The sequence below is a fragment of the Hemiscyllium ocellatum genome, chromosome 1 (genome assembly GCF_020745735.1).
Source record: "Hemiscyllium ocellatum isolate sHemOce1 chromosome 1, sHemOce1.pat.X.cur, whole genome shotgun sequence".
In the NCBI taxonomy this organism is placed as follows: Eukaryota; Metazoa; Chordata; class Chondrichthyes; order Orectolobiformes; family Hemiscylliidae; genus Hemiscyllium; species Hemiscyllium ocellatum.
The window spans coordinates 165,609,990-165,636,288 of NC_083401.1; the positions used below are offsets into that span (position 1 = coordinate 165,609,990).

The following is a 26,299-nucleotide window of genomic DNA, read 5'->3' on the forward strand; positions in this document are numbered from 1 at the left end:
GTAAACAAGTTTGAGATGGAAAAAGACAGCAAGGGCTCAGAATACAGATGAGAGAGAAGCTGCCAAGCTGTAGTTTGCACAAGGAATAACAACGGCAAGGAAAGGAATTCATTTAGCCAGAGGTAGGGCTGGGCAAGTAACTATGAAACTGAACAAAAAAATGGTAGGGTTTGGAGTGTTGGGGTGCTGTGGGGTAGGAAATAGGACAACAGAATCAGTGTTCACCGTGGTCATTCTAACGATTCATTGCTCTTTGTTCCTCATGAGAGTGCATGTAATTTCTTTGTTTGAAAAAAATTAAGGATGTTTTAAAACTTAGCCTAGTGTGCCCTCAGTTTATAGACCAGCAATTCTTGGGATCACATTTGCTAATTGTTTTTGCCCTAATAAAGGAGCGAGAACGAGATGTCGCAGTTTCCCAAGAAGCAAACATGAGCTGGAAATATATTTTCACACTGAGAGTAGTTTGGGTCTGGAATGCACTGTCTGGAAATGTAGGGGAGGCAAGTGTACCTGAAGCATTCAATAGGGATTGGATGTTTATTTAAACAGAGACAATGGGCAGGGTTACTAGGAAGAGACAGGCGATTGTCACTTAGTCAAAATGCCCAGAGATCCAGTGCAAACACATTGGACCAAATAACATCCCTGTGCACCATAACTGTTCTGAATATCTTAATTAGTGGGAGACGCTGTCAGGAAAATGGATTCAACAGCCTGGAGAGAGGGAGGAATGTGTAATGGCAGTTTATTCAAATGGCTCATGCTGCAAGTAGCTGCTCTGTGGCATAACAAGAAAGCTGTTTTGCTTTATTTATCAAAGCAGTGAACTCCGTTTCGAGGATATAGCTTACACCTAGAATTCCCCAAAGTTGAACTCTAATCTGATTGGTGCCTTTGGGATGAACAGCTCCATGGAGATAATAGGGAGGGAAGAAATGTCCATCATGTTTACTGTTGCATGACTACAGGCTGGGACAAGTGTAGGGAAAGTACACCCACACCATCGCTCTGTCTAAGTTATCAAATGTCACGTTAAGCAGTCCAAGGAGTGGATGAAGGCATAACAATAAATAATGAAACACGTCTGGAAAAAAATAATTTAAACTGCCTCTTCTTGCAGCTTGAGGGTTTGATTCTGAGATTCAAAGGTGGGTGGAGGAAGGCCTGGGCAGAGGGGAATTCTACCTGTCTGTCATAACTCCAGCAGGACACTGACACATCCCTCAAGAACAGAGGGCAACAGCTGTTTGTTGTTCCTTTGGGGATTTGTCTAATTTCCCACAGGAGCTACAACATGAGAGGGCAGGGGGACCCCACACAATTTCAGGGCTGACATTTTAATGCATGCTGTTAAATCATGGTTTTTACACCTTTGGATAATGAAGTCTCATATTCAGTTCTAAAATCTTTTTTCTTGCTCGGCTCCTGAAAGTTGTGATGCAGTTTGCACTGTTTTATACAAACCAATCCTACAATGAAATAAATTCTAATCAAGAATTGTTGTATGTAAAATAGCTTCTATCCAGTTGGCATGTTTTATTTTTGTGTCAAAACAGAGCAAGGTTTCTCAATCCAGCAAAGATGGAATCATTTAGAGATCAATATTACTGAAACAATTCATGTCTTTTGTGTCATTTCGCTCATCTTTAGTTAAGGTGTTAATTTTGTTAAAATAAATCACTATACCCTTGTGTTAAAAGTGGCAACAAAGGACCCTGATGGAAATTGAGTATTAATATCATCCTGATGGAGGGCTTTTACCCGAAATGTTGATTTTCCTGCTGCTGACCTGCTGTGCTGTTCCAGCACCACTCTGATCTAGACACTATTAATATCATCAGTAGTGTTTAGGCTAATATGTAAATATATACACTGATTAGCTTCCAATTATACACTACTATCCCAAGAATGGAGTTGACGAAGAGCAGATACTGATTTCTAGTAAAAATGCTGTGCTACAGTATATTTTACATTTAAACCATTTTTATGTTCTATATATGAATAAATAAACAAATCCTTGGGAATATGGTGTAACAAATTCCATGTGCTTATTAATAGATACTTTTGCTTGAAGCATTGATTTTATTCCAAGTGCAGGTGCTGTTTAACCTTTCAAACATTGAGGGAGAGACATTCATTTCTTGAAATGAGTCAGTAAGGAATCATGACAGCTCAACCTTTATGAGTCTTGATATAACCTTTGAAATTATGCTTAAATATTTCAATAGTACCTTGAAAATATTTATTTTAAAACATTGCATAAGTATCAGGAGTTTTATATTTTCTTTCCTTCTTCCCTAAAGAAAATATTATTCAATATCTATCTAAATAGCTATTATTCAAATAAAGGTGTTTTTAAGAGACACTGATGGAAATTTAACGCTATTATGTTTACATCTGATACCCATAAGGGGTATTTCTAGCACAGCCTACACACTTTGAAATGCAGATTAGTTTGCAATTTGAGTTTTCGCCATTATCACACCCTCCTGTCACCCTGAGTGAGGTTCAGTAACTGAGGCTGGAGCAGTGTACCCAAAGCATGGGTTGCAGATTGTGTGATGAGCAGTTAGGGTTGGGAATTCCCAGTGGAAGCTAGAGGGGGACAACCCTGGAACTGGCTCCATAATCTTTTGATATGTGAGTGCTGGTGACTTGAATGGCTCTTCCCAAGAGAAATTTAAAATGGTTGTTGAGAAAGTCAGAACTGTGAGGCTGACCCCCTCCCACTTACACCCCACGGTCACACTTTACAACCAGCTCCCCCCTCTTACCCCCACCATACCACTCTCACATGCCTTCTCCCCTCACTTGGACAGTTCATTGTATTCTGGGATCCGAACAATTTTCAAGCATTAAAATAGCATTGAAAAGGTTTGTGAGGCACTATTCAAGGTTAGGGATTAGAGTGTATCTTTCCATTGAACCTTTGAGAATTTATAAAAAAATTAAACTATGCTTTTATATTGCAAGGAAAAGCTGAAGTAATGGATCTGTTTAATTTTGAGTAGTATTTCGGATGTGGTAGCTCAAATTCTCCAATTCTTTTTAGCTGCTAAAAATCAAATATGTTCCCAAGAGCTGCTTTTACCAAAAGATAACATTGATCTGACATGTTGTAGTTTTCCAGAACTATTTGACCACACTAAGCACTAGACCAATCGTATTTGTAAAGGAATCATTATCTGATACCTGCTAATCCGAAAACAGAGCCTGTCTCAAATGTCAACCTTTCATTAAGAAAGAGCTAGAAAGCAGCTCCTGTTGCAATGACATCACTGCAAACAAAAATTGAACTTAGATGTAGACATACACCGCTCTCTGAAAAAGAAAATAACTCTTTTCAAACAGGCTTTGTTGACTTGAGTTATATTGTTTGTAATCTTTCCAATTTATAAATACCCAGATGGGGCACAAACTGAAAACATAGCCAGTGCAAAGACAAGTGCTTCTGACTAATGTACAATAAGGAGGTATAATTATGTACTTCATTGCTATTTATAATTAACAAGTTTCTAGGGCAAAACATTTTGCTTGAACTGAATAGCTCTGTGACAATATACTGCTGTGCTGAGGCACTGCCCACACCAAATCAGCAGCATTGCTTTCACTTCTATTGCAGCAAGGATGACTCAGCTATAAACCTCAAAGTCAATCAAGGTTTTGGTCTGCCCAAACTTGATTTTGCCATTGCTAAGAAAGTACTTACTGAAATATTCTGTAAGAAGAAAAAAATGAACTGGGATAATAAACATGAAGTAGTAGGTTCTGGCAAGTGTTGAAACACTTAAAGCAAGAAAAAGAAATTGAACTTGGATTTGTATCTTCATGTCAAGTTTTTGTCTTGAATCTGGAGATTTCTTAACATGAACCTGCTGCTTGACATTGGGAGCTGATGCTTATTTCAGCCTGGGGTAGTGCCCAAATCAGGGTGAGGTGGGCTGATGCCAAACTGGGCAATTAGAAGTGGCACCTCCATTACTGGCATTTGAACCCAACACGTAGGGTATTCAGTTCCAAATCTGTCTGTCTTTTCCCTATCCCCCCACCATATCCTCTGTGCTCTCCTGCCTCATACCCACTGTGGATAACATTGGGAAGCCTTTCGAATGTTCATGAAACTGTCAAAAGTAAACTTATTCAAATTTGAATTTTGAACAAATCCTCCAAGGTCCCCATAAAATTATTGATGGAACAAAGTCATTCAAATTCCACTGAGGAGTGAAGACATGCTGTGATTAAGTGGTCATTGGACTATCAAAATAATCAGTCATTATCACACCTCTTCAAAAAGATTTACTCCTTTGTGATCTCATAAAGCTGTCAATTGACGTGAGGTTCATGGTTCCTTTGACAGCCACAGTAAGTAATCTTGCTGAGATGAAACCATTACTAGGGTTCGGAGCTCAAGCAAGCATCCATAATTAAATTCTAATGCAGAACTGTACCAACAAAGCCTCCAGAACTGAATATATTCCAGCATTTGAAGTAATGGAACAGCTTACCATCTGTTACATGCTTCAAATACTGGAACAGATTGCTGACCCTGTTCATGAAAAGACTGAAGTACACGATACAATTGATGTAATAAAACCTGAATCCCATCCATGCACAGCTTAGAGGAACACGTTATCTGGTGACCAATGTACCTTAACTCTTTGGAAAGCCTTCCCACTTTCACAATACTTGTCAATTTAATCGTCACTTACCTTCTCTACACAAAGCCTTATCAAGCATTACTGTACTTAGAACATACCTAAATTGCTGTACACCATTATATTATAACATGTGAAGTAGAAAGCACCTTTGAACTCATCTGTCACAAGGTTCACAACTCCAAATGAGAGTTGCCCCATGGTTTATGATTTCTCTGAACAACTGTGAACTAGAGCATCATTAAAAGTCACCTGACTCACTGAAAATGAATCAGAAATGCGGCCTCTTCCTGCAGTGGAGCTGGCAAGTTGCAAGTGCAGTGTGGAGCCATATCATCCACTCACTCGGTGTCACTAAAATGGTGACAGCAATGGAGCTGAAATTCTGGAAGTTATCCCCACCAGCGTTTTTGAGGTCCACCTCCTTCCGTTCCAATACAGACTGAGTCTGACAGTCTCGTTCTAAATTTCTAAAGAGAAACTAAGATTTTTTTTACAATTATATACTCTGCTGGACTTGCAGTTAAATCACATCAAAACCAAGGAGCACATAATAGGGTTAATGTTACAGAGCATGTAACATTTCATGTCACTTACATATGAGTTATAGTCAGGACTTCTGATACAAATACTTGAGCCAAAGACACTAGGTTCTGACATTAAACCCAGGCATTATTTAAAATTTGGGGCAGTAGCAAGTTTTAAGAAGATTTGTAGCTGAATGTAGGTTTGCTCGCTGAGTTGTAAGGTTCGTTTTCAGGTATTTCATCATCACACGAGGTAACATTATCAGTGAGCCTCCAGATGAAGCACTGGTGGTATGGCCTGCTTTCTGTTTATGTGTTTAGGTGACATCATTTCCTGTCACTCCAACTGGAACTCTATCAGCAAGCACATTGACTTGGATCCCATTTACCACTACCTGAGAAAAAGAACAGGAAATGACGTCATCATAGGAAATAACGCACCACAGGAAATGACACCATCAGCCCAAGGAACCCTAAACACATAAATAGAAAGTGGGCCATGCCTTCATCTGGAGGCTCACTGATGATGTTACCTAGTATGGTGACAAAACATCTGAAAACGAACCAGAATTGGGGGCAAGTTTTGCCTTTGAGGTAGGAGTTGAGCTGTTTCCCAGTGTCATGTTACCACTTCCTGATCAGGTTTTGGAACAACCTCAAGGGGTTGAAAGGCCTGTTCCTGTTCCTAGGTGATAGGTTCTCTGAAGTGGCTGTGCCGATTCACCACGCTTTCACTCACGGATTTGGTGGCAGCTGGAGTCAAGGCTGTCACCTCCTGAAGCAGAGAGGAGCCCAGACAGATGTTGAGGCAACCTCCAGAAGGCCTGCCTCAGTTCACTCACTAAACCCCTCTCCCCCACAATTCCCTCTAACTCACACCTTACCCACTCACAGCCTGTTAACCAGGATCTATTAACTATGGAGCTCTTCATCTCTATAATAACATTGAAAATTCTTTCAAATGCTAATAAAACAACATTATCCTATTAAACGGTCATAAAATCTTAATTCATCTGGAAATTTTTGCACAGTTCAGGTAAGTTTAAGAGCCATTTGTCTTTAAGAACAAAATTCTACCATCAATTACTGCAGTAAAAAGCATACTTGCCATTCGGGAATGCATTGTGGCATGTGGGATTGCCAAAACCCTCAGAAATTGCATGTCAAAAGGTTCCCAATCCCAGATGAGGGCTTCTCCGTTCTCCACGGCATCTCTGAGCTGGTGTGTACCATATTGCCATCATTAGTCAACTGGACTCCATCAAAACATTATTGGTGGGGGTAGCGTATGATCTAAAATATCGGCAAAAGGGAGGACTGCAGATGCTGAAAATCAGAGTCCAGATTAGAGTGGTGCTGGAAAAGCACAGCAGGTCAGGCAGCTGATGAAGGGCTTTTGCCCAAAACGTCGATTTTCCCGCTCCTCGGATGCTGCCTGAAGTGTTATGCTTTTCCAGCACCACTCTGATCTAGACTATGATCTAAAATATACCCATCCCACAAGGAAGCAGCAAGATTAGCTCGCTGCATGAGGATTCATGACATGCTCCCTTTTCCTTGCCAGTGGCCAATGGATAGGGAGGTTGAGCTGCTCCATGGAGTGCCTGGTGCGGCTTTTTCTGCCCATCCATTTGCTTCACCTCAGGATGTGAAAATCTAGCCCGTCGTATTCATAGCTTTTATAATTCGGGTTCTTACATTTCTGGTTTGAAAATGGGTTAAATAAGTTTTTGCTGTTACTTTCTGCATTATATGACTCCATCATATTTCCATTACTTTTATAGATCAGTATTTTGGATGCAAAAAGAAGCATGAATATTGGAATATTTCTGAAGCAATTCAAAAGGTAAGACACTGTTTTCTAAATGCTTCTTGATTATTTTTCAAACGTTTTTTTCTTGCAATAATAAACGTGCATAAGCTCTTTGAATGTTTTCTTTAAATATCTGGAGGAAAGTGATTCTCATTAAAATTTTTGAAAATTTCATTTAGTATCTCAAGACTGTTGAGGCATTTCTTAGCAATAATTATCACTGCTCTTCCATTTTACACATATTGCAATATAGTATTTCATATTTAATAAAGCACTACATCAGCCAGGTTTTGGGGATGATCTGACAAATTCAAAAGAGTACGGGTCTCATAAGGTTCAAAAACATTTAATGATGATTAAACTAGGTTCAATAATCACTAGTTAAACTGTTACCTTTCACAAGATTTAAGTTTAAACTGTAATGAGTGAAATGTTTCCCTTAGTCACTGACACCCGATAACAGAGGAGACAGGTTTGATTATCCTATTCAGACAATCTGAGAATATCAGGAATGTCTGTCAGTTCAGTCTCTGTCGAGGTGTGCTCATTAATATCTTGCTGAATGACCATCTCCATGAACCTTCCCTGACCAGCTGTAATCCAGGAGGTTACCACAGCTATCCGGTTCTGTTCTGTGCTGCCTTTTGGGACTACACTAGCCTATTTCCTAGTTCGCTGTGTGCATCTTTACTGGTCATCCTCAATTTGTGTTGTGGCTGATTCCTGAAAATAACAACTTTAAATAAAACAACGTTAAGTGAAACGTTAGCTCCCGTAGGAACCAAAGCTACATCTGTAGTTAGGTTCTATATGAGCTGCCTTGCCAGAGATAACAAATATGAAAGAATTAAAACCTCAGAGTTGAAAAAAATCAGATTGCTAAATTCCTACATTGGTAAATGAAGTAATTTTCAACATAAGTTTAAAAATATGAAAGAAAAATGCGACTTGCTATTTCCAGTACCTCCTTTCCATTGGCGATCTTGCTTCTGAACCATCCTACTCCCTGATCCTTCTGATGGCTGTAGACTTCTCCCGCTGCTCTAAGGTGTGGCCATATCCTACTCTCCAACCTTCGGAGCTGTGGCCACATTTCCACCCTCTGACCTTCTGAGTTTTGGCAACATCCCACTCCCTGATTGTTTCTGTGATCCACTTCCTGCTCCTGAATCCCCGCCACTCACGAAAGCTTGGCAGGAGAGCTGTAGGGTCAGAACAGCTTCGATAAATACGTTTTAAAGAGAAAATGGTCTGTAGAGGCCCTGGCATTTCTGCACTTTGGACTCACACTTCCATGACATGGGAAGTCAGTGTCGTAAGAACATAAGAAATAGCAGCAGGAGTAGGCTATTTGGCCCCTCAAGCCTGTCCTGCTATTCAAAAAGACCATGGCTGTTCTCCGGCTGGCCTCAACTCTTCTTTCCTGACAGCTGCTCATGACCTTCAATTCCCTGATACTTCACCAATGTAACTACCTTTGCTTTAAATGCTTCCAGTGATTGAGCCTCCACAGCTGTTTGGGCTAGAGAATTCCAGACATGCACTACTCCACGAGAGAAAAAGTTCTGTTGCATTGCAATTGTAAAGTTGGAATAAGACTTAGCTGTTTTTAAATGGAGGTGGCACGCTGGGTCACTAGTTACTGCTACCTCACAGCACCAAGGACCCGGGTTCGATTCCTGCCTCGGACGACTGACTGTGTGGAGTTTGCACATTCTCCCTGTGTCTGCGTGGGTTTCCTCCGAGTGCTCCAGTTCCTCCCACAGTCCAAAGGTGTGTAGGTTAAGTGACTTGGCCATGCTAAATTACCCAGGGTGTTCAGGGATGTGTAAGTTAGGTGCATTAGTCAGGGGTAAATGTAGAGGGAATGGGTCTTGGTGGGTTACTCTTTGGAGGGTCAGTGTGGACTTGTTGGGCTGAAAGACCTGTTTCCACACTGTAGGGATTCTAGATTCTAGAACTTTCAAATCATGTCAAAACTAAACTCCAACTCCTTAGCAATAAAGGCTATTTGCCTTCCTAATTAATTGCTGCCCATACATGCCAAGTTTTTAATGTTCCATGCACAAGAACCACCAGCTCCCTCTGCATTGTACTCTTTGGAGTCTCTTTCTGTTCGTCTGCCATTTGCTTCTTCCCGCTAAAGTGCATGGCCTCACACTTTGCTGCATTAGACTCCATCTGCCAAGTTTTTGGCCTCTGTCTTGACCTGTTCATATCTCCTTACAAGTTCCTTAAGTCCTGATCACAACTCATGCCCTCCCGCCATTTCTTGTGAGCAGTAGTGTAGATGCCTGTCCAATATTTACACACATTTAAAATTGATTCATTGTCTTTTCCAAATTTAGTAGAAGTATGCAGTCATGCAAATAAAGAAGAATAACCCAATCCTGGGTACAGCTTCCTCCATTGATCCCATCTTGAATAATGGATAGCCAGAACCCATGAGTCTTATTATAATCCTTTACCATTTTATTGGAAGATATTATCGCATGTGCATTCCAAAGCCTTCACAGCAGCTTGATTTAAGCAGCAACTAATTAAAAGTGGTAAGCTCTAAGATGCTACACTAAGTGCCCACTTGGCCCCAGATTTATTTTCCAACAGAGGTGGAAGTATTCTAATTGTGGATACTGCATGTGGAAGACATTTTAAAGAATTAGTAGAACAATCAAATGGAAAGCACCAAATCTTCGAGCCTCTATCAGTTATAAGACTATAACAATCGGCCTTTCAGCCCCTCCAGCCTGCTCCTTCCATAGGAGCATGGCACATCCAACATTCCTCATATCCATGTTCCTGCATTCTCCCATAACCTTTGATTCTCTACCTATCAAGAATCTATGTATCTCAGCCTTAAATATACATAAGGAATCTGTCCCCACAACTGTCTGCGTCAAGGATTTCCAAAACCTCACAACCCTCTGATATAAGAGATTCCTCCTCAGTTCAGTCTTAAATTGGCGCCCCTTTCCTCTGACACTATGCCCTCTGATGCTAGACTTTCCCATGAGGAGCAACACCTTCAAAGCATTTACCATTGTGATTCTTATATATTTCAATGAGATCATCTCTCATTCTTCCAAACGCCAATGATTGGAGTCCCAAGTGTTTAGCCTATTTCCATAAGACAGTTCCGCTGTACCAGGGATGGTCTTCGTGAACCACCTCTGTACTGCTTCCAATTATTTTTTAAATTAAGGATTAAAAATTGTTGACTTTACTCAGGATGTGATCTCATCAGCACCTTGAAGAGTTGCAGTAAGACTTCCCCATTGTTATACTCTGAGCCCCTTGAAATTAGGGGCAATGTCCCATTCGCCTTCCTGATTACCTGCTGCAAACTGTTTGTGAGCTTTCTGTGTTTCACGGACATATCCCCTTTGTGTTGCAGCTTTCTGCAGTTTTGCTCCTTTGAAATAGTCGGTTCTCTCTTCCAAAGTCAAAAATATCATTATTTTCCACTTTATACTCCATTTGCTCACTTAGTGAACTTATCAATATCTCTCTGTAAACTGATTGTATACATCTTGCTACCTGGCTTTCCACCTATTTTTGTGTCCTCTGCAAATTTGGCTCCAGTATATTCACTACCAGTCAGATTTCTTACACATTAAATCGGGAAGTTGAACTTTCTACTGAGATATAACAATATACTTCTGAAAAAAACTGGGAAAGGAAGGGAACTTGCCATCTGCAAGAATGGGAGAATTTGTAATCAACTTGTGACACATTGTATATTAATAAAATAAGAGAAATCAAACTAACATGTATGGTGCTAAGACTTCCAGTCTCACCTCAGTGATTGTTGCTGTATTGGATTATCCTGGTTATAGCCGAAGAGTGTGATGCTGGAAAAGCGCAGCCAGTCAGGCAGCATCCGAGGAGCAGGAGAGTTGACGTTTCGAGCATAAGCCATTCATATCCTGGTTAGAACATAGAACCTTCCAGCACAATACAGGCCCTTCAGCCCTCGATGTTGCGCTGTCCTGTGGAACCAATCTGAAGCCCATCTATCCTACACTATTCTATTCTCGTCCATATGTCTATCCAATCACCATTTAATGCCTTTAAAGTTGGCGAGTCTTCGACTATTGTAGCCAGTGTGTTCCGTGCCCCACTACCCTCTGAGTAAAGAAACTACCTCTCACATCTGTCCTGCATCCCTCAATTTATAGCTATGTCCTCTCACGTTAGCCATCACCATCTGAGGAAAAAGGCTCTCCCTGTCCACCCTATCTAACCCTCTGATTATCTTATATCTGAATTAAGTCACCTTTCAACCCTCTTTTCTCTAACAAAAACAGCCTCAAGTCCCTCAGGGTTTCCTCATAACACCTTCCCTCCATACCAGGCAACTTCCTAGTAAATCTCCTCTGAACCCTTTCCAAAGCTTCCACATCCTTCCAATAATGTGGTGACCAGAACTGTGCACAATACTCCAAGTGTGGCTACACCAGAGTTTTGTACAGCTGCAACATAACCTCATAGATCAGAAACTCAATCCCTCTACCAATAAAAGCTAACACACCGTATGCCTTCTTAACAACCCTATAAACCTGGGTGGCAACTTTCAGGGATCTATGTACATGGGCACCAAGATGTACACGATCATAAGCCTGATTCCTGATGAAGAGCTTATGCTCAAGACAACAATGCTCCTGTTCCTCGGATGCTGCCTGACCGGCTGTGCTTTTCCAGCACCGTATTCTTTGACTGCAGTACATTATCAGCAGGGATTGATTGTATGGTACCCCGTGACTAGAGGAGCCTATCCTGTTCAGCTACTGAATGAACATCATTTTCTCCCCTCAGCTATCCGAGAGAATACTTGGATGCACATTTTTCCTGCTTGGCATTTCATAATGAAAATATTGCATTATTGACGTGTAGACAGTCTACTAAAGGGCTGCCTCAGTTGTGAATCACAATAGATGAAGAAGCAGTCTAAACTGAATGTCTTCCTGGTGTCTTTCCATCAATTTCATTTTCTTTCTCTCTGTTGCTGCTCAGTCGGTTCTGATTTTGACTCTTGACTTCGGAGAACTCCCTTCTGCTTTTCCTCCTGCTTTTCCATCCTGCCTGAAAACATTGGCTTCTCACTGGGGTACAATTTCTCAATGGCAATCAATCCCTGATCCTTCACTCAGGCTGTCCACTGATATCAGAATCTCATCTGTGACCAACTAATTCAGCAAGCTTCGAAACTGTGACCTCCTGACCTGTGCACCTGATTGGAGAACCTGCTGCGGCCTTACAGGAGAGTGATTTTACAGTTGTGGTTTGTGGCATTACTCACAGAGGGAACAGATGCATTTGCCAAGACACTGGCGGCCCTGATGGATGGTGTAGTGCCTTCGGGACAGTGACTTCCTGTGACCTTGGCGTGTATTGTTTTTAAAATGAGGCTGCATCTACCAATGGCCTCATGAAATCTATAAAATGATCATGGCCAGAATACTTCAAGTCAAACTGAATAAAAATTTGCAAATTACACAAGTTAACATCGTTGAATTTACATATCATCCCGAATAATTTTCACTGAATCTGTAGGATTCCAGAACAGATACTTGCTGTGACCTCGGGGCTATTTCTTGACCCCTTTCTTTTCAGTCTTGTGGTTACTGGGCTATAGGCTTTGGATGTCCCTCTGGATGATTTCCTACCTTCAGTGCAGACAAGGCATCCCTATGATCAGCTAAGCCAATACTCATGACAGATTACTATCGGGCTCCCTTACCTTGTAACTAATGCTCTGGCCTCCACCATTGCTAAATGAGCTTCTGATACTTGTCTTCAATCCAGGTATTTAGGCCCTTGCCCACCCTGTGCATTTCACACTGGTCATTCAAGGTGGATTTTCATCCTGAGTTGACTGATATATAAAGTGGTCAAGGGGATACTTCCCTCAGCTTTCCCCACATTAGTGCAGAGGTGGTGGAGGTACTCAGCTGAGATATGATCCAAGCCCAAGTTCCTGTCGGCTGGAGGCATGGTGATGTGTTGCATTGCAGTAGTTTCGGTGTTTGTATTTTAAATATTTATACGGATGTGCTTCCTTTATCAGGATTTCCACAGCCCCTGGTAATAGTGGGTGGCACAGTGGCTCAGTGGCTAGCACTGCTGCCTCACAGTGCCAGGGACCCAGGTTTGATTCCCATCTTGGGTGAATGTCTGTGTGGAGTTTGTACATTCTTCCTGTGTCTGTGTGGGTTCCCTCCTACAATCCAAAAATGTGTGGATTGGCTGTGCTAAATTGCCCATAGTGCTCAGGCTGAGATATAATCCAAGCCCAAGTTCCTGTAGGCTGGAGGCATGGTGATGTGTTGCATTGCAGTAGTTTTGGTGTTTGTATTTTAAATATTTATACGGATGTGCTTCCTTTATCAGGATTTCCACAGCCCCTGGTAATAGTGGGTGGCACGGTGGCTCAGTGGTTCACACTGCTGCCTCACAGCGCCAGGGACCCGGGTTTGGTTCCAGCCTTGGGTAACTTTCTGTGTGGATTTTGCATGTCCTCCCTGTGTCTGCGTGGGTTTCCTCCCACAGTCCAAAGATGTGCAGATTAGGTGGATTGGTCTTGTTAAATTGCCCGTAGGGTTCAGTGATTTGTAGCTTAGGTGCATTGTTCAGGGGTGATGATAGAGTAGGGGAATGTGTCTGGGTGAATACTCTTTGGAGGGTCTGTGTGGATTTATTAGGCTGAAGGGATTTATAATAAGTGTTCACACTGAGATGGATGTCTCAAATCCAGCGGGCCGTATTTCCATATGACCCGAATGTATAAGAGCAGAATTAGGCCATTCACCCATCGAGTCTACTCTGCCACTCAATCATGGCTGATATGTTTTTCAATCCCATTCTCCTACCTTCTCCCCATAACCTTTGATCCCCTTACCAATCAAGAATCTAGCTATCTCTGTCTTAAATATACTTAATGACTTGGCTTCCACAGCCTTCCACAGCAGTGAGTTACATGGATTCACCAGCCTCTAGCTAATGAACTTCCTCCTCATCTCTGTTGTAAAGGGTTGTCCCTTCATTCGGAGATTGTGCCCTCGGGTCCTATCCTCTCTTCCAAGTGGAAACCTCATCTCCATGTCCACTCTACCCAGGGCTTTCAGTATTTGGTAAGTTTCAGTGAGATCCCCACTCGTCCTTCTAAACCCCTCAAATACAGACCCAGAGTCCTCAACCATTCTTCATACGACATGCACTTCATCCCGCGATCATTCCTGTAAACCCCCTCTGGACCCCTCCAAAGTCAACGCATTCTTCCTTAGAAACAGGGCTGGAGACTGCTGACAATGTTCCAAACACAATCTGACTCATCATATCTGGCCTCAGCAGCACTTCTCTGCTCTTGTATTCTAGTTCTCTTAAAGATGAATGCTAACATTGCATTTATCTTCCTAACTGCCAACTGAACCTGAATGTTAACTTGAAGAGAATCCTGAACTAGGATTCCTAAGTCTCTTTGTGCTTCAGATTTCCAAAGCTTGTTCCCATTTAGAAAATAGTCCATGCCTCTATTTTTCCTACCACAGTGCATAACCTTGGACTTCACAACATTGCTTTCCATCTACCACTTTGTTGACCACATTCCTAGCTTGTCGAAGTCTTTCTGCAGCCTCTTTGCTTCCTCTACATGACCTGTCCCTCCACCTATCTTTGGGTCATCTGCAAACTTAGCAATGGTCCCCTCAGTTCCTTCATCCAGATTGTTCAGATATTGTGTGAATCATTTTGGTCTCAACACTGACCCCTGCAGACCTGCATTGGGATCCTGAAAAGGACCCCCAAATCCTCAGTCTTGGCTTCCTGCTGATCAGCCAATCCATGCTAGTCCCTTGATCCTAATCCCATGGGCTGTTCTGTTATTGAGCAACCTCCCGTGCAGCACCTTGTCAAAGGCCTTCTGGAAATCCATAGAGATCACGTCCACTGGTTCTCCTTTATCTAACTTGCTCGGTACCTCCTCAAAGAATTCTAACAGATTTGTCAGGCATTCCCAACACCACCTCCAGTCAAACCCATCTCATAATTTTTGATTCATTGAAACCTTCCCATGTATTTGTAAATATGGGATTTTCAGAGAACACTGTGTTGATATGATTGGGCAGGTATTAGTGGAGCTCAAGGGCCTAATTTCCAGCTGACCATATTTTTAACGAGTTATTTCCCATGCCCATTTTGATCCTCTGACTTAATTAACCTCAGTGAATAACCATAAAGCAATATGCAAGTACTATACCTGCTGCTCAGCAATAAGTATACTCTAGTCGAGTACATTATGCTGAGAGAGCAAAATAGACATACCCTTTGCCTTCACTTTCCAATGAGTCCCTTATCTTCAAATAACCTTCTGTTATTTTAGAATGATAATTGTCATTTGATAGATGGGTGCTAAATGATCAAATATTTTAGACAAAATTAAATAATTAAACACAAAGAACGTGGATTCCAACCTTCATTTAGTTAAACACTTGAATAAAGATGCATACATGTTTCAGGAAATTAGATATTCTGCAGTATCAGAGCTAGCTTGGCTGGTTTCTTCTTCCAAGCTCATTTATTCAACTGCATTATGAGAGAAGAGATCTAATAATGGGAGGTACTGACTGAAATGCTTCTTCCAAATGAAATTGAAATGAGTTTAAATGGTTCCCCATATATTCTTTATATCTCAAATGATCATGTAAACATCAATGCAACCTTTAGCTTGTATGACTTTTGAAGAAACTCATTGATTTGTCAACCAGAAAATCTCAATCTGCAAAAGGATGGACTTTGGCTTTGTTTTTTCACTATAATCCAGCATATCATAATACAGTGGGAACTGTTTATTAGGATCAACAGTGGAACTCGCCAAGTTTGCAATTTACAGATAGCCAGCTTATTCTAAGATCACGAGTTCTGATCGTTATTTATTACAAAAGCCATAACCTGTCTGTGTAATGCTCTGTGCATAATGATTCACAGGTGCTGCCTCATCTCCACAAGGTAACCTCTAGTCTCCCCACCTCCCTTGTTCACTAGACATCAAGTTAAAAATCCTTCCAGACTGACTGACCGGATGACAAACAAAAACCCTGTGATGACCTTGGCTTTTGATCCTGCCTCGGGAACAGATTTCTTGCCCTGAACCAGAAGATGCTGGATTTAAGCCCCATTCCAGAAACCTGAGAACACCATCCAGGCAGCTCTCCCAGTGTAATCCCAAGGAAAGCCTGCATTGTTCCAACTGTTGTCTTTCAGATAAAGCATTAAACCAAGGTGCAAGAAATCCCTGTCAGTTAGATATAAAAGATTTTGTGGCAATGTTTAAAGAGAAACAGGAGAGTTCTGGTGGTGTCTCAGCCTGTATTGATCAATGAACATTGCCACAAAATGGGCTAGTTATTTACCTTATTGCTGTTTGTGGGACTTTATTGTGCATAAATTGACTGTAACATTATAGTGAGCACTTGTCAAGAGTAATTCATTCGGTGTCATACTCTCCGGCTGTCCTGAGGATTGAAAGACGCTATAAATCTGCAGTGAGAGCGGAAAGCTCACCTAAAGCTGTTTAAAGACCTCTCTGCCATTAAATGGCCGGGGAGGGAGCTGGACAAGTGAAAACTTGTCCCCCTCCTTTCTCTCCCCAGGTGAGATACCTGATCCCTTCCACATAAAATTCATCCTTTTGACTGAATGCTAGGAGATGGTTAAATTAGTACTGTTCAGAACACAGTATCTTTGACAGCTGGCTATCCTTTATTTGTGAGCCAAGATAATACTCAACTGTGAGCTCATTTTATCACCTAAACTAAGTAAACAGAATTGAACACTTTTCTGAGGCACTGTCTCCCAGCATGCATCATCCAAACCGTGTGTACTAGATCACTTTTCAAAGATTATGACTTTTTTTTTCAACAATGAATGTAATTATATTTGCCGTTTCCAAGTACGGTACTGATGGGCTATTAAAGTAGGGCAGAGTGTCGAGGAGTGATTACAGTTCATTTTTCGGCATTGGAACTGGATTTCAGGGGAGAACAGAGTTAAACACGAGCCTGGAGATATTCATTATCTCAGTTTACCTACAAAGAATGGCGACGTGAGCAGTAACTGCTGTCAGTTCTCACATTCATTGGAATCAAATGGTGCTGAATGTGTGAGTCTTGGGAGAAGAGTGAAGAAGGTTGGAATATGAAAGGGATTGTTTTGTTGGATGTACTGGTGAACTCACTTGTAACAATAAGTCACAGCCTTGCAGCTCCGAGTGCAGAATCATGCAGACTCCCCACATTGGTTTGGACTTTGGGGAAGGAGGTACAAGAGCACTATCATTTTATCGCGTCTGAAGGAGACCATCATTTGTAGTCACCCAGCCTTCCCTTGTGGATCAGTGCAGTCGCCATCATCACTACTGCAATGGAATTAGATTAGGCTCAGGACAAAAACGCTGTTGATGATGAAAACAAATTGGAAAAACTCATTCTGAAGTCTTCAGGATGTTGATGTGAGAAAAGGGACATTGTTCATGAAAAGTGGACATTTCAAAATATTGATTTATTAAAGGGTTTGGAAGATTAGTTTGAGTGAAAAAGTAGCTTTTTGTGAAAACTACTTCCCCCATTGTCTATTGGCAAAGTGATACAAATATATTATTTCAAGTAATAACTGACAGTGTAATTATTTACATTTAGAAACTGGAGTGTTGACCTCATCATCTTTTTGTTTATTTTAAAAACAGTGCAGGCTAATTAACTGATTCTTATTTTCCGGAACAGTGTGTTGTATAGACCCATCAGGGTCTGGCAGTTTTAAGCCTCTCACATGTTTAACAGCTCCAAAATAAAACCAAGCATCCTGATTGGCCTGCTTTATTCCCCATGGTGCTTTACTCTGAGGTTTGAAAGGTCACTTTCATGGGATTAGCACCGAAACATTTGTTCTTGGGAATGTAACGAACCTGATTTTAAATCTGGGTTAAAGAGTAGGTTACCGATCAAGTTCGAAAAATAGTTTGTATTCATTGCTTGTGCAGTTTATGTTTAAAGTTCTGGTTAATTTCATAGTTACTGTTGACCTTCTTTGTACCTGCAATGATTAATTTATACTTTGAAACCTTGAGATCTTTGTTTTCCTCATGAGGACACATTAAATTTATTGTTGAGCAATAGCTTGGAGCTTTGTAGTAGTTCAGTAGAGCGTTTATTTAAACTCCAGTGATAATTTGTGGGATGGGTGCTTTGTCTGTATTGGAGCCTGCAGTCTCCAGCAACCTCTCCCACCTGCTCTGCTCAACAGATTTTTCACCAAGGGGTTGGGCTGTATCATGATTGAATTAATTCTGGCTGAATGAGTAAGTTAATTCCTAGCTGGCTGTGTTTCTGCCTCATCTTTCTGAAGAAAAAAGCTAATTAACTAACGGCTGACAAGCAGCAACAGATTTCTTTCCAAAGAATATGAATTTTAAGTTTGGGATCTATCTCTTCTGACCAAGGAAGAAGACACAGGTTTTGAAAGTCAGGTGCGTCAAGCTCGGAACACAGGGCTATGGTTCGTGTTGTACCTGCATCTGTTCATATCAGCCTCACAGACTGGAACCTCACACCGCCCGCTACTACCAAAATTCACGCACCTGACTGCCCCGCTCAACCCGTCGCCTCCACCCGTATCTCCTCATAATTGACACCGTCCTACCCCCCACCCCCCGGTTCAGGAACTTCCCACATACCTTCAGGACACCACCCACACCCTCCATGACTTCCATTTCCCTGGCCCCCCCCAATGCCTTACCTTCAGCATGGACATTCAATCCCTGAACACATCCATCCGCCATGACAAAGGCCTCCAAGCCCTCTGTTTCCTCCTATCCCGACATCCCCACCAGTACCCCACCAGTACCCCACCACTGACACACTCATTCGATTAGCGGAACTGGTCCTCACCCTCAACAACTTCTCCTCCAAATCCTCCCACTTCCTTCAGACCAAAGGGGTAGCCATGGCACCCTGCATGGGCTCCAGCTATGCCTGCCTCTTCATTGGGTAGGTGGAACAGTCCATCTTCCGCAGTTATCTCGAATTAATGACTGTATCATAGTTTTCCACAGGTAGAGTTCCTGACTTTAAAGTGCCACCTTGGACAGTTGCCAAATAATTATTACAATTTTCCCATAGAAGGGAAAGATAATCTTCAATGCTGACATACAGGGTAAAATCGAGAGTCTGATAACTTTCACTGTGACTACCGATGGTCCCTTCATTGTCACTTTGTTTGTCAAAAGGGAATGCTGGGTACTGCCTCTTATAACAGTCTGTTTTGGGTGGGCCATGATTGGAGGTCATGGGTGGGCCATGATTGGAGGTCATGGGTGGGCTATGATTGGAGGTCATGGGTGGGCTATGATTGGAGGTCTACAGACATGAGGTAGTCATGGTTCCATGAAGGTGAACGGAAGCTGGGCTCAGAGCTTCTATTGGGAACATCCCATCGCTGTAAATTCTCTTCTAACTTAGTGATTTTTTTTTCCTGATATAATGCAGTGAAAGCAATCTTGAGAAACAACTAAGGCTGTTATTCTGGCTTAACATTTATCTGGGCAGAGCTTTCCTCACCAGACATCTCCTCAATGTGTTGCATGACACCTCATGTTGCAGGTACCTGCTGTGACTGAACACTCCCCCCCGCCCCATGTGAACAGATGTTATCCTCTGTTTTCTTCATCATTGTCTTTGAAAGTTGCACCTCGAGTTGCCAAAACCCTACCTTACTGTTCCTTCCCTCAATCTTGTTGTCCGTCCAACAGTCTCTGTCCCTTTAAGACATTTCTTTATCCAAGCCTACGGTCAGGTGACCAAAAATGTGGTGTCTGATTTTGTTTCATATTTGTTCTGTGAAACACCCAAGGGCAGTGAGTCCTGGTACATCATCATTTGATGAGGTTGCCCATTACTAAACACTTCTGTTTACCTCATTTTACTTTTGTTTGGGTGTTTCATGGTGTTTTTGTCAGTACTGATTTCTTGTGGATACACCACAGAGTATTGGGTGAATTTCCTGCATCGAATCAGTGACTGTGTTTCGAAGGAGTGACGACCATTTTGCACTCTTTCTGTCTGCAGAAATGAGTGTGAGTTTCCAGTTGCCTGCCACTTCAGCACACCACGGTGTTCCCTGGCCAACATCTCTGCTTCAGGCTGGCCGGAGCACTCCCAGTGAGGCTCAGTGAAAACCGGAAGAACAACACCTCATTTTCCTCTTAGTAACGCGACAGTCTTCTGGACTCAGTGTCGAGTTCAACAATTTTTGAGCTTGTGCACCTTTTCCGTTGGCCTTACCCAATCCCTACACACCTGGCTGCATCATCACATTGGCTCCTACCAGACCCAACCCATTGTCTGCTACTGATAGTCTTCAAGAGTAACTCTTCATTGTCTCACACTGGCAGTCGTCCAAGTCCTTTGTCTGAATGTTTTTTTCCTCTCTCTTTGAGCTCTACCTCCCTCATATTGTTTACCTCTCCCCCTCCCCACCCACTCCATCTTCTGCAGTAATACCAACTGTTTCCTAGCTTCCATCAGTTCTGAAGAAAGGTGACTGGCCCTCTGCACAGATGCTGCCAATCCTGCTGGGTTTTTCAACAATTTCAGTTTTTGTTTCAAATGCCTTAATTGGTTCCTTTGGGACATTGAAGGGTTTAAAAGATAAGTGCAAATTTTTCATAATTAATAAGGACCTAGGGAGTGTGGCTAAACAAAGAGACCTTGGAGTGCAGGTTCATAGCTCCTTGAAAGTGGAGTCGCAGGTAGATAGGATAGTGAAGAAGGCGTTTGGTATGCTTTCCTTTATTGATCAGGGTATCGAGTACAGGAGTTGGGAGGTCCCAACCCGATATCCCAACCCACTCTAGTCCCACCTGCCAGCACCCGGCCCATATCCCTCCAAACCCTTCCTATTCATATACCCATCCAAATGCCTCTGAAATGTTGCAATTGTACCAGCCTCCACCACTTCCTGCGGCAGTTCATTCCATACACGCACCACCCACGTACACATACATGTTGCGGCTGCACAGGACATTGGTTAGGCCACTGTTGGAATGTTGCGTGCAGTTCTGGTCTCCTTCCTATCGGAAAGATGTTGTGAAACTTGAAAAGGATTCAGAAAGAATTTACAAGAATGTTGCCAGGGTTGGAGAATCTGAGCTACAGGGAGAGGCTGAACAGGCTGGGGCTGTTTTCCCTGGAGCGTCTGAGGCTGAGGGGTGACCTTGTAGAAGTTTATAAAATCATGAGGGGCATGGATAGGATAAATACACAAAGTCTTTTCCCTGGAGTGGGGGAGTCCAGAACTAGAGGGCATAGGTTAAGGGTGAGAGGGGAAAGATATAAAAGAGACCTAAGGGGCAACTTTTTCACTCAGAGAGTGGTGCGTGTATGGAATGAGCTGCCAGAGGATGTAGTGGAGGCTGGTACAATTGCAACATTTAAGAGGCTTTTGGATGGGTATATGAATAGGAAGGGTTTGGAGGGATAGGACCAGGTGCTGGCTGGTGGGACTAGATTTGGTTGGGATATCTGGTCGGCGTGGATGGGTTGGACCGAAGGGTCTGTTTCCGTGCTGTACACCTCTATAACTCTAAATGGCACTGTTTCGGTCTAGTTCCTATGTACATGGTGATCTGAATCAGTATGTTTCACCATTACATTCATTCGACAAAGTTCACAACAAAGATATTAGCATTCCTATAAAGATTGGCATGGAAGGATTACACATACTGCATATACATCGACTTGGGAATGCACTACAAACTGGGACACTTACAAATATTTTTTGTCAACGGTATTAAAACAATAAACATCTCACTTCAAGTTCGTATCCGGTTTGTTGCAAATGCAATGGAGGTGAAATTATAATAACCCATGTGCCTGCTGTTTTTAATGAACCCACATTCCAAGTTGATGTTGCCTGCTTCTTTGAATGTGCTATCGATTGGCTGACCACTAACTTGTGTATGCTGTATATCAGCTGGACAGCACCAATATTACCTTGTCATTGTTATTCTCTGCTGCCCTTCCTAAAGATGAATCGCAGAGTGGGTATAGCAGGTGCTCTGACTTGCAATTGAATAGAATCTGACCCTGAAGAGAAATGGATAACAGGGAAGAGAGAACATTTCAGATATTGCACTCTCGACGTCTTGGTGGAGGATATGGAAAGGAGAGGTGATGTCCCATTGGACAGGGGAAGTCATCCAGGACATGTACAAACACGGCAGAGAGCTAAGGCTATCACCAGCAAGTGTCCATTCCTAACAACCTGAATGCAGAACCACAAAAGGATTCATTAGCCTCACATTGTACCTGAATGGCTAGGGTCAGTGCAAACATTTTCAAGTGCCGTAGCCTACCAGCTGCAGCACTAGCCTCAGTCAGGGTTCAGTGGACCACTTTCCCATTTTCCTTACCAACAATCTCCTATCACATGGGCATCAGACCTAGCATCCATGCATTTCAGCTCACCATCCTACACTTAGCATTGGTGTATATTGCAAATCCACACTTCCCAGACTGCGCACACACCCAGCTATTCAACTGTGGAATCCCCATCAGCCAAACAGATAGTGGACGTTCACCGACACACCTCTATGACGCTATCACTGACAGATGACCACAAATAGGAGACTCCCTCATCTCTGTGGAGGAGGAGGTATTACCGGCTGTTATTAACCGGTAATCAACCATTGTTGAAATCACACAGGTGGGCTGGACCTATTGAAGCTGACTGTGTCTTCCTGCGTCATCGTCTCACACCCCACTTTCCTGTCATACTGCACTGTCTATGAAATGTCATGGAGAAAAGGTGGAAATGGGCTATGTGCTTTGTCACAGAAGCCATGGTCTGGTTTTCTATGACACTCTGAAAACTCCCTTACACAGAGCCATGCAAGGCCCAGCTCTTAAAAACCAAATTAGTGACAATGAATATTGAAAGTCCATTTTTAATACAATGGTAACATTTCCCATCACAAAAACAAAACGCGAGCAAATTTCTCATTTTTGTTACGGTGAGTGTTAAGGTTTATCTGAAATAACAATACAACATTAAGGATGACAAAACGCAGACATTCTGCATTCATTCTTTTTGACCGAATCTGAGCTCAAAACCGTTTTAGGACTAGCAGTCAGATGTCTTGATTGGAGTGGTGCTGGAAAAGCACAGTAGGTCAGGCAGCGTCCGAGGAGCAGGAACGTCAGGCAAAAGCCCTTCATCAGAACTGAAGGCAGGGAGCCTCCAGGGTGGAGAGATAAATGGGGGTGGGGGTGGAGAGAAGGTAGCAAAGAGTACAATAGGTGAGTGGGGGTGGGGATGGAGGTGATAGGTTGGAGTGGATAGGTGGGAAGGGAGATGGACAGGTCCTGAGGACAGTGCAGAGCTGGAAGGTTGGAACTGAGGTAAGGTGGGGGGAGGGGAAATGAGGAAACTGGTGAAATCCACATTGATGCCCTGGGGGTGGAGTGTTCCAAGACGGAAGATGAGGTGTTCTTCCTCCAGGCGTCTGGTGGTGAGGGAGCGGTGGTGAAGGAGGCCCAGGACCTCCATGTCCTCGGCAGAGTGGGAGGGGGAGTTGAAATGTTGGATCACGGGGCGGTGTGGTTGATTGGTGTGGGTGTCCCGGAGATGTTCCCTAAAGCGCTCTGCTAGGAGGCGTCCAGTCTCCGCAATGTGGAGGAGACCACATCGGGAGCAATGGATGCAATAAATGACATTGGTGGATGTGCAGGTAAAACTTTGATGGATGTGGAAGGCTCCTTTGTGTCCTGGTCAGGTCCACACGCCCCAACAACCCACCCTCCCTTCCTGGCACCTTCCCCTGCCACCACAGGAATTGCAAAACCTGCGCCCACACCTCCCCCCTCACCTCCATCCATGGCCCTAAAGGAGCCTTCATTGGCCTGTGCCACCTTCTTAAATCTTAACCCAAGTTTTGCTCACCTCTGTAATCCATGTATCAGACTCATGGACTTTTGCAAACTTAATTTCTAGGTGGTTGGTGGGAATTTGAAATTTGCCTACTGTAAGAGTTGGATCCTGCAACATGTAGACATGTACGCATTTAATCTTATATCTTCAAACCAAAAGGATTTGTTCCTTTTGACTCGAGGGATATATTTTGCTACTAGCTGAAGTATTCTCCAATGAAATGTCTTTGCCCGGTATTGCCCAGCTTGTGACTACCCCCTGCTGTTAGTTGACCCATTGCATGTTCACTTACTGCTAGCTCAGTAGCACCTCCATCGTCTTTCCCAAAATGCGATTTCACGTTCTTCCAGATTGAAAATTGTGCATTTTCCCCACCTGCACGGTCTGTGATCACCCAGTATTTCAGAGCATGCTGGTTTCTCTTTCTGATTGTTTAAAGTGGTCAGGAGTCACTGTTGCTTTGCACATGACCTCCCGAGAGCTATCCTGGTCATACTGAGCAGACATTGACCACTGGTGTGTGTCAGGTTTCTGGGCAATGCCAGTACCAATGCTGTGTTTTTACACGCCCTGGTTTCTGGCAGTGGAGGCAATCTTTCATCAGATCCTTTCTGTCCCCCCTCCCCTTCTCCCCCAAACAAATTGCACAGCCATCTTCAGCTCCTTCATCTATAACCTTCCCTCTATCATAGTGTCAGAAATGAAGGGGGGTGTTTGCTGACGATTGCACAATGTTCAGCACCATGTGTGTGATTGCTTAGGTACTGAAGTAGTCTGTGTTACTCTGCAGCAAGACGGGGACAATGCCCAGGTTTGGATTGATAAATGACAAATAATACTCACGCCTTACAAATGGCAGTCAATGACACTCTCCAGGAAGACAGATCTAACCATCATCCTTTGATATTCAGCAACATCACTATTGCTAAGGTCCCCAACTATCCACATCCTGGGGGTTACTAATGGCCTGAACCTAAACGGACCCAGACACATAAACAGTTTGGCTACTGGCCAGGTGAGAATGTCGGAATTATGTGTTGAGGTGCACTCCTCTTGTCTCCTCGAATCCTGTCCACTATCTATAAAGAGCAAACCAACAGTGTGATAAAGTACGGGCCGAGAGGAGTGGGGCTCCAATATCACTGAAGGAGCTTGACACCATTCAGATGAAGCAACGTGCTGGTTGGATTCCCATTTCCCGCTTTCCAACACTCAATCCCTTCACCAGCAACGCAAGGTGGGAGCAGCCTGCATCATTGACAAGATGTGGTAGCTCATCAAGTTTTACCTTCCAAACCTGTGATAGCTACCATCTAGAAGGACAAGGGCAGCAGATACATGGGGACACTACCACTTCTTAGTTTCCCTCCAAGCCATACATCATCCTGACTTGGAACTATATTCCCAATTCTTCACTGTTGAGGGGTCAAAATCTTGCAACTCCCTTCCTAAGCCCACTGTGGATGTACATATACAACAAAGACTGCAGCAGGTGAGGTGATGTGAGGTGATGCACTTAGGCAAGTCTAATTCTAGAGTCAATTATACTGTAAAAGGAAGAGCCTTGAGAAAAGTTGATGGGCCGAGAGATCTGGGAGTGCAGGTCCATTGTACCCTGAAGGTTGCTCCATAGGTGGATAGAGTGGTCAAGAAGGCATATAGTATGCTTGCCTTCATTGGACGGGGTATTGTGTATAATAACTGGCAGGTCATGTTAAAATTGTACAAGACACTGGTTCGGCTGCATTTAGAATACTGTGTACAGTTCTGGTCGCCACATTACCTAAAGGATGTGGGTGCTTTGGAGAGGGTGCGGAGAAGGTTTACGAGGATGTTGCCTGGTATAGAAGGTGCTAGCTATGAAGAGAGGTTGAGTAGGTTAGGATTGTTTTCATTAAGAAACAAGTAGATTGAGGCGGGACCTGATTGGGGTTTACAAAATCATGAAGGGTATAGACAAGGGGATTTTTCCCAGGGTGAAGGATTCAGTAACAAGAGGTCACGCTTTCAAGGTGAGAGGTGGAAAGTTTAAGGGGGATACACGCGGCAAGTACTTCACACAGAGGGTGGTGGGTGTCTGGAATGCGTTGCCAGCAGAGGTGGTAGAGGTAGGCACAGTAGATTCATTTAAGATGCGTCTGGACAGATGCATGAGTCGGTGGGGAGCAGATGCTTAGGAATTGACCGACAGATTTAGACAGTAGATTTGGATTGGCTCAGGCTTGGAGGGCCGAAGGGCCTGTTCCTGGGCTGTAAGTTTTCTTTGTCATTTGTTCTTTGTTCAGTTCCAGAAGACAGCTCACTAACTTTGCATGGATGGCATG

General features: G+C 43.0%; 1 protein-coding gene across 5 annotated transcripts in view; it reads left to right on the top strand.

The window, feature by feature from the left end:
• fhdc1 (FH2 domain containing 1) overlaps window positions 1-26,299 on the top strand; it is a 148,363-nt gene that overhangs the window by 36,294 nt on the left and 85,770 nt on the right. For all 5 annotated transcript variants that reach the window (XM_060827560.1, XM_060827553.1, XM_060827591.1 and 2 more), the window contains exon 4: window positions 6,970-7,031. In XM_060827560.1, the coding sequence (XP_060683543.1) occupies window positions 6,970-7,031 (62 nt within the window). The remainder of the gene's footprint in view (window positions 1-6,969; window positions 7,032-26,299) is intronic.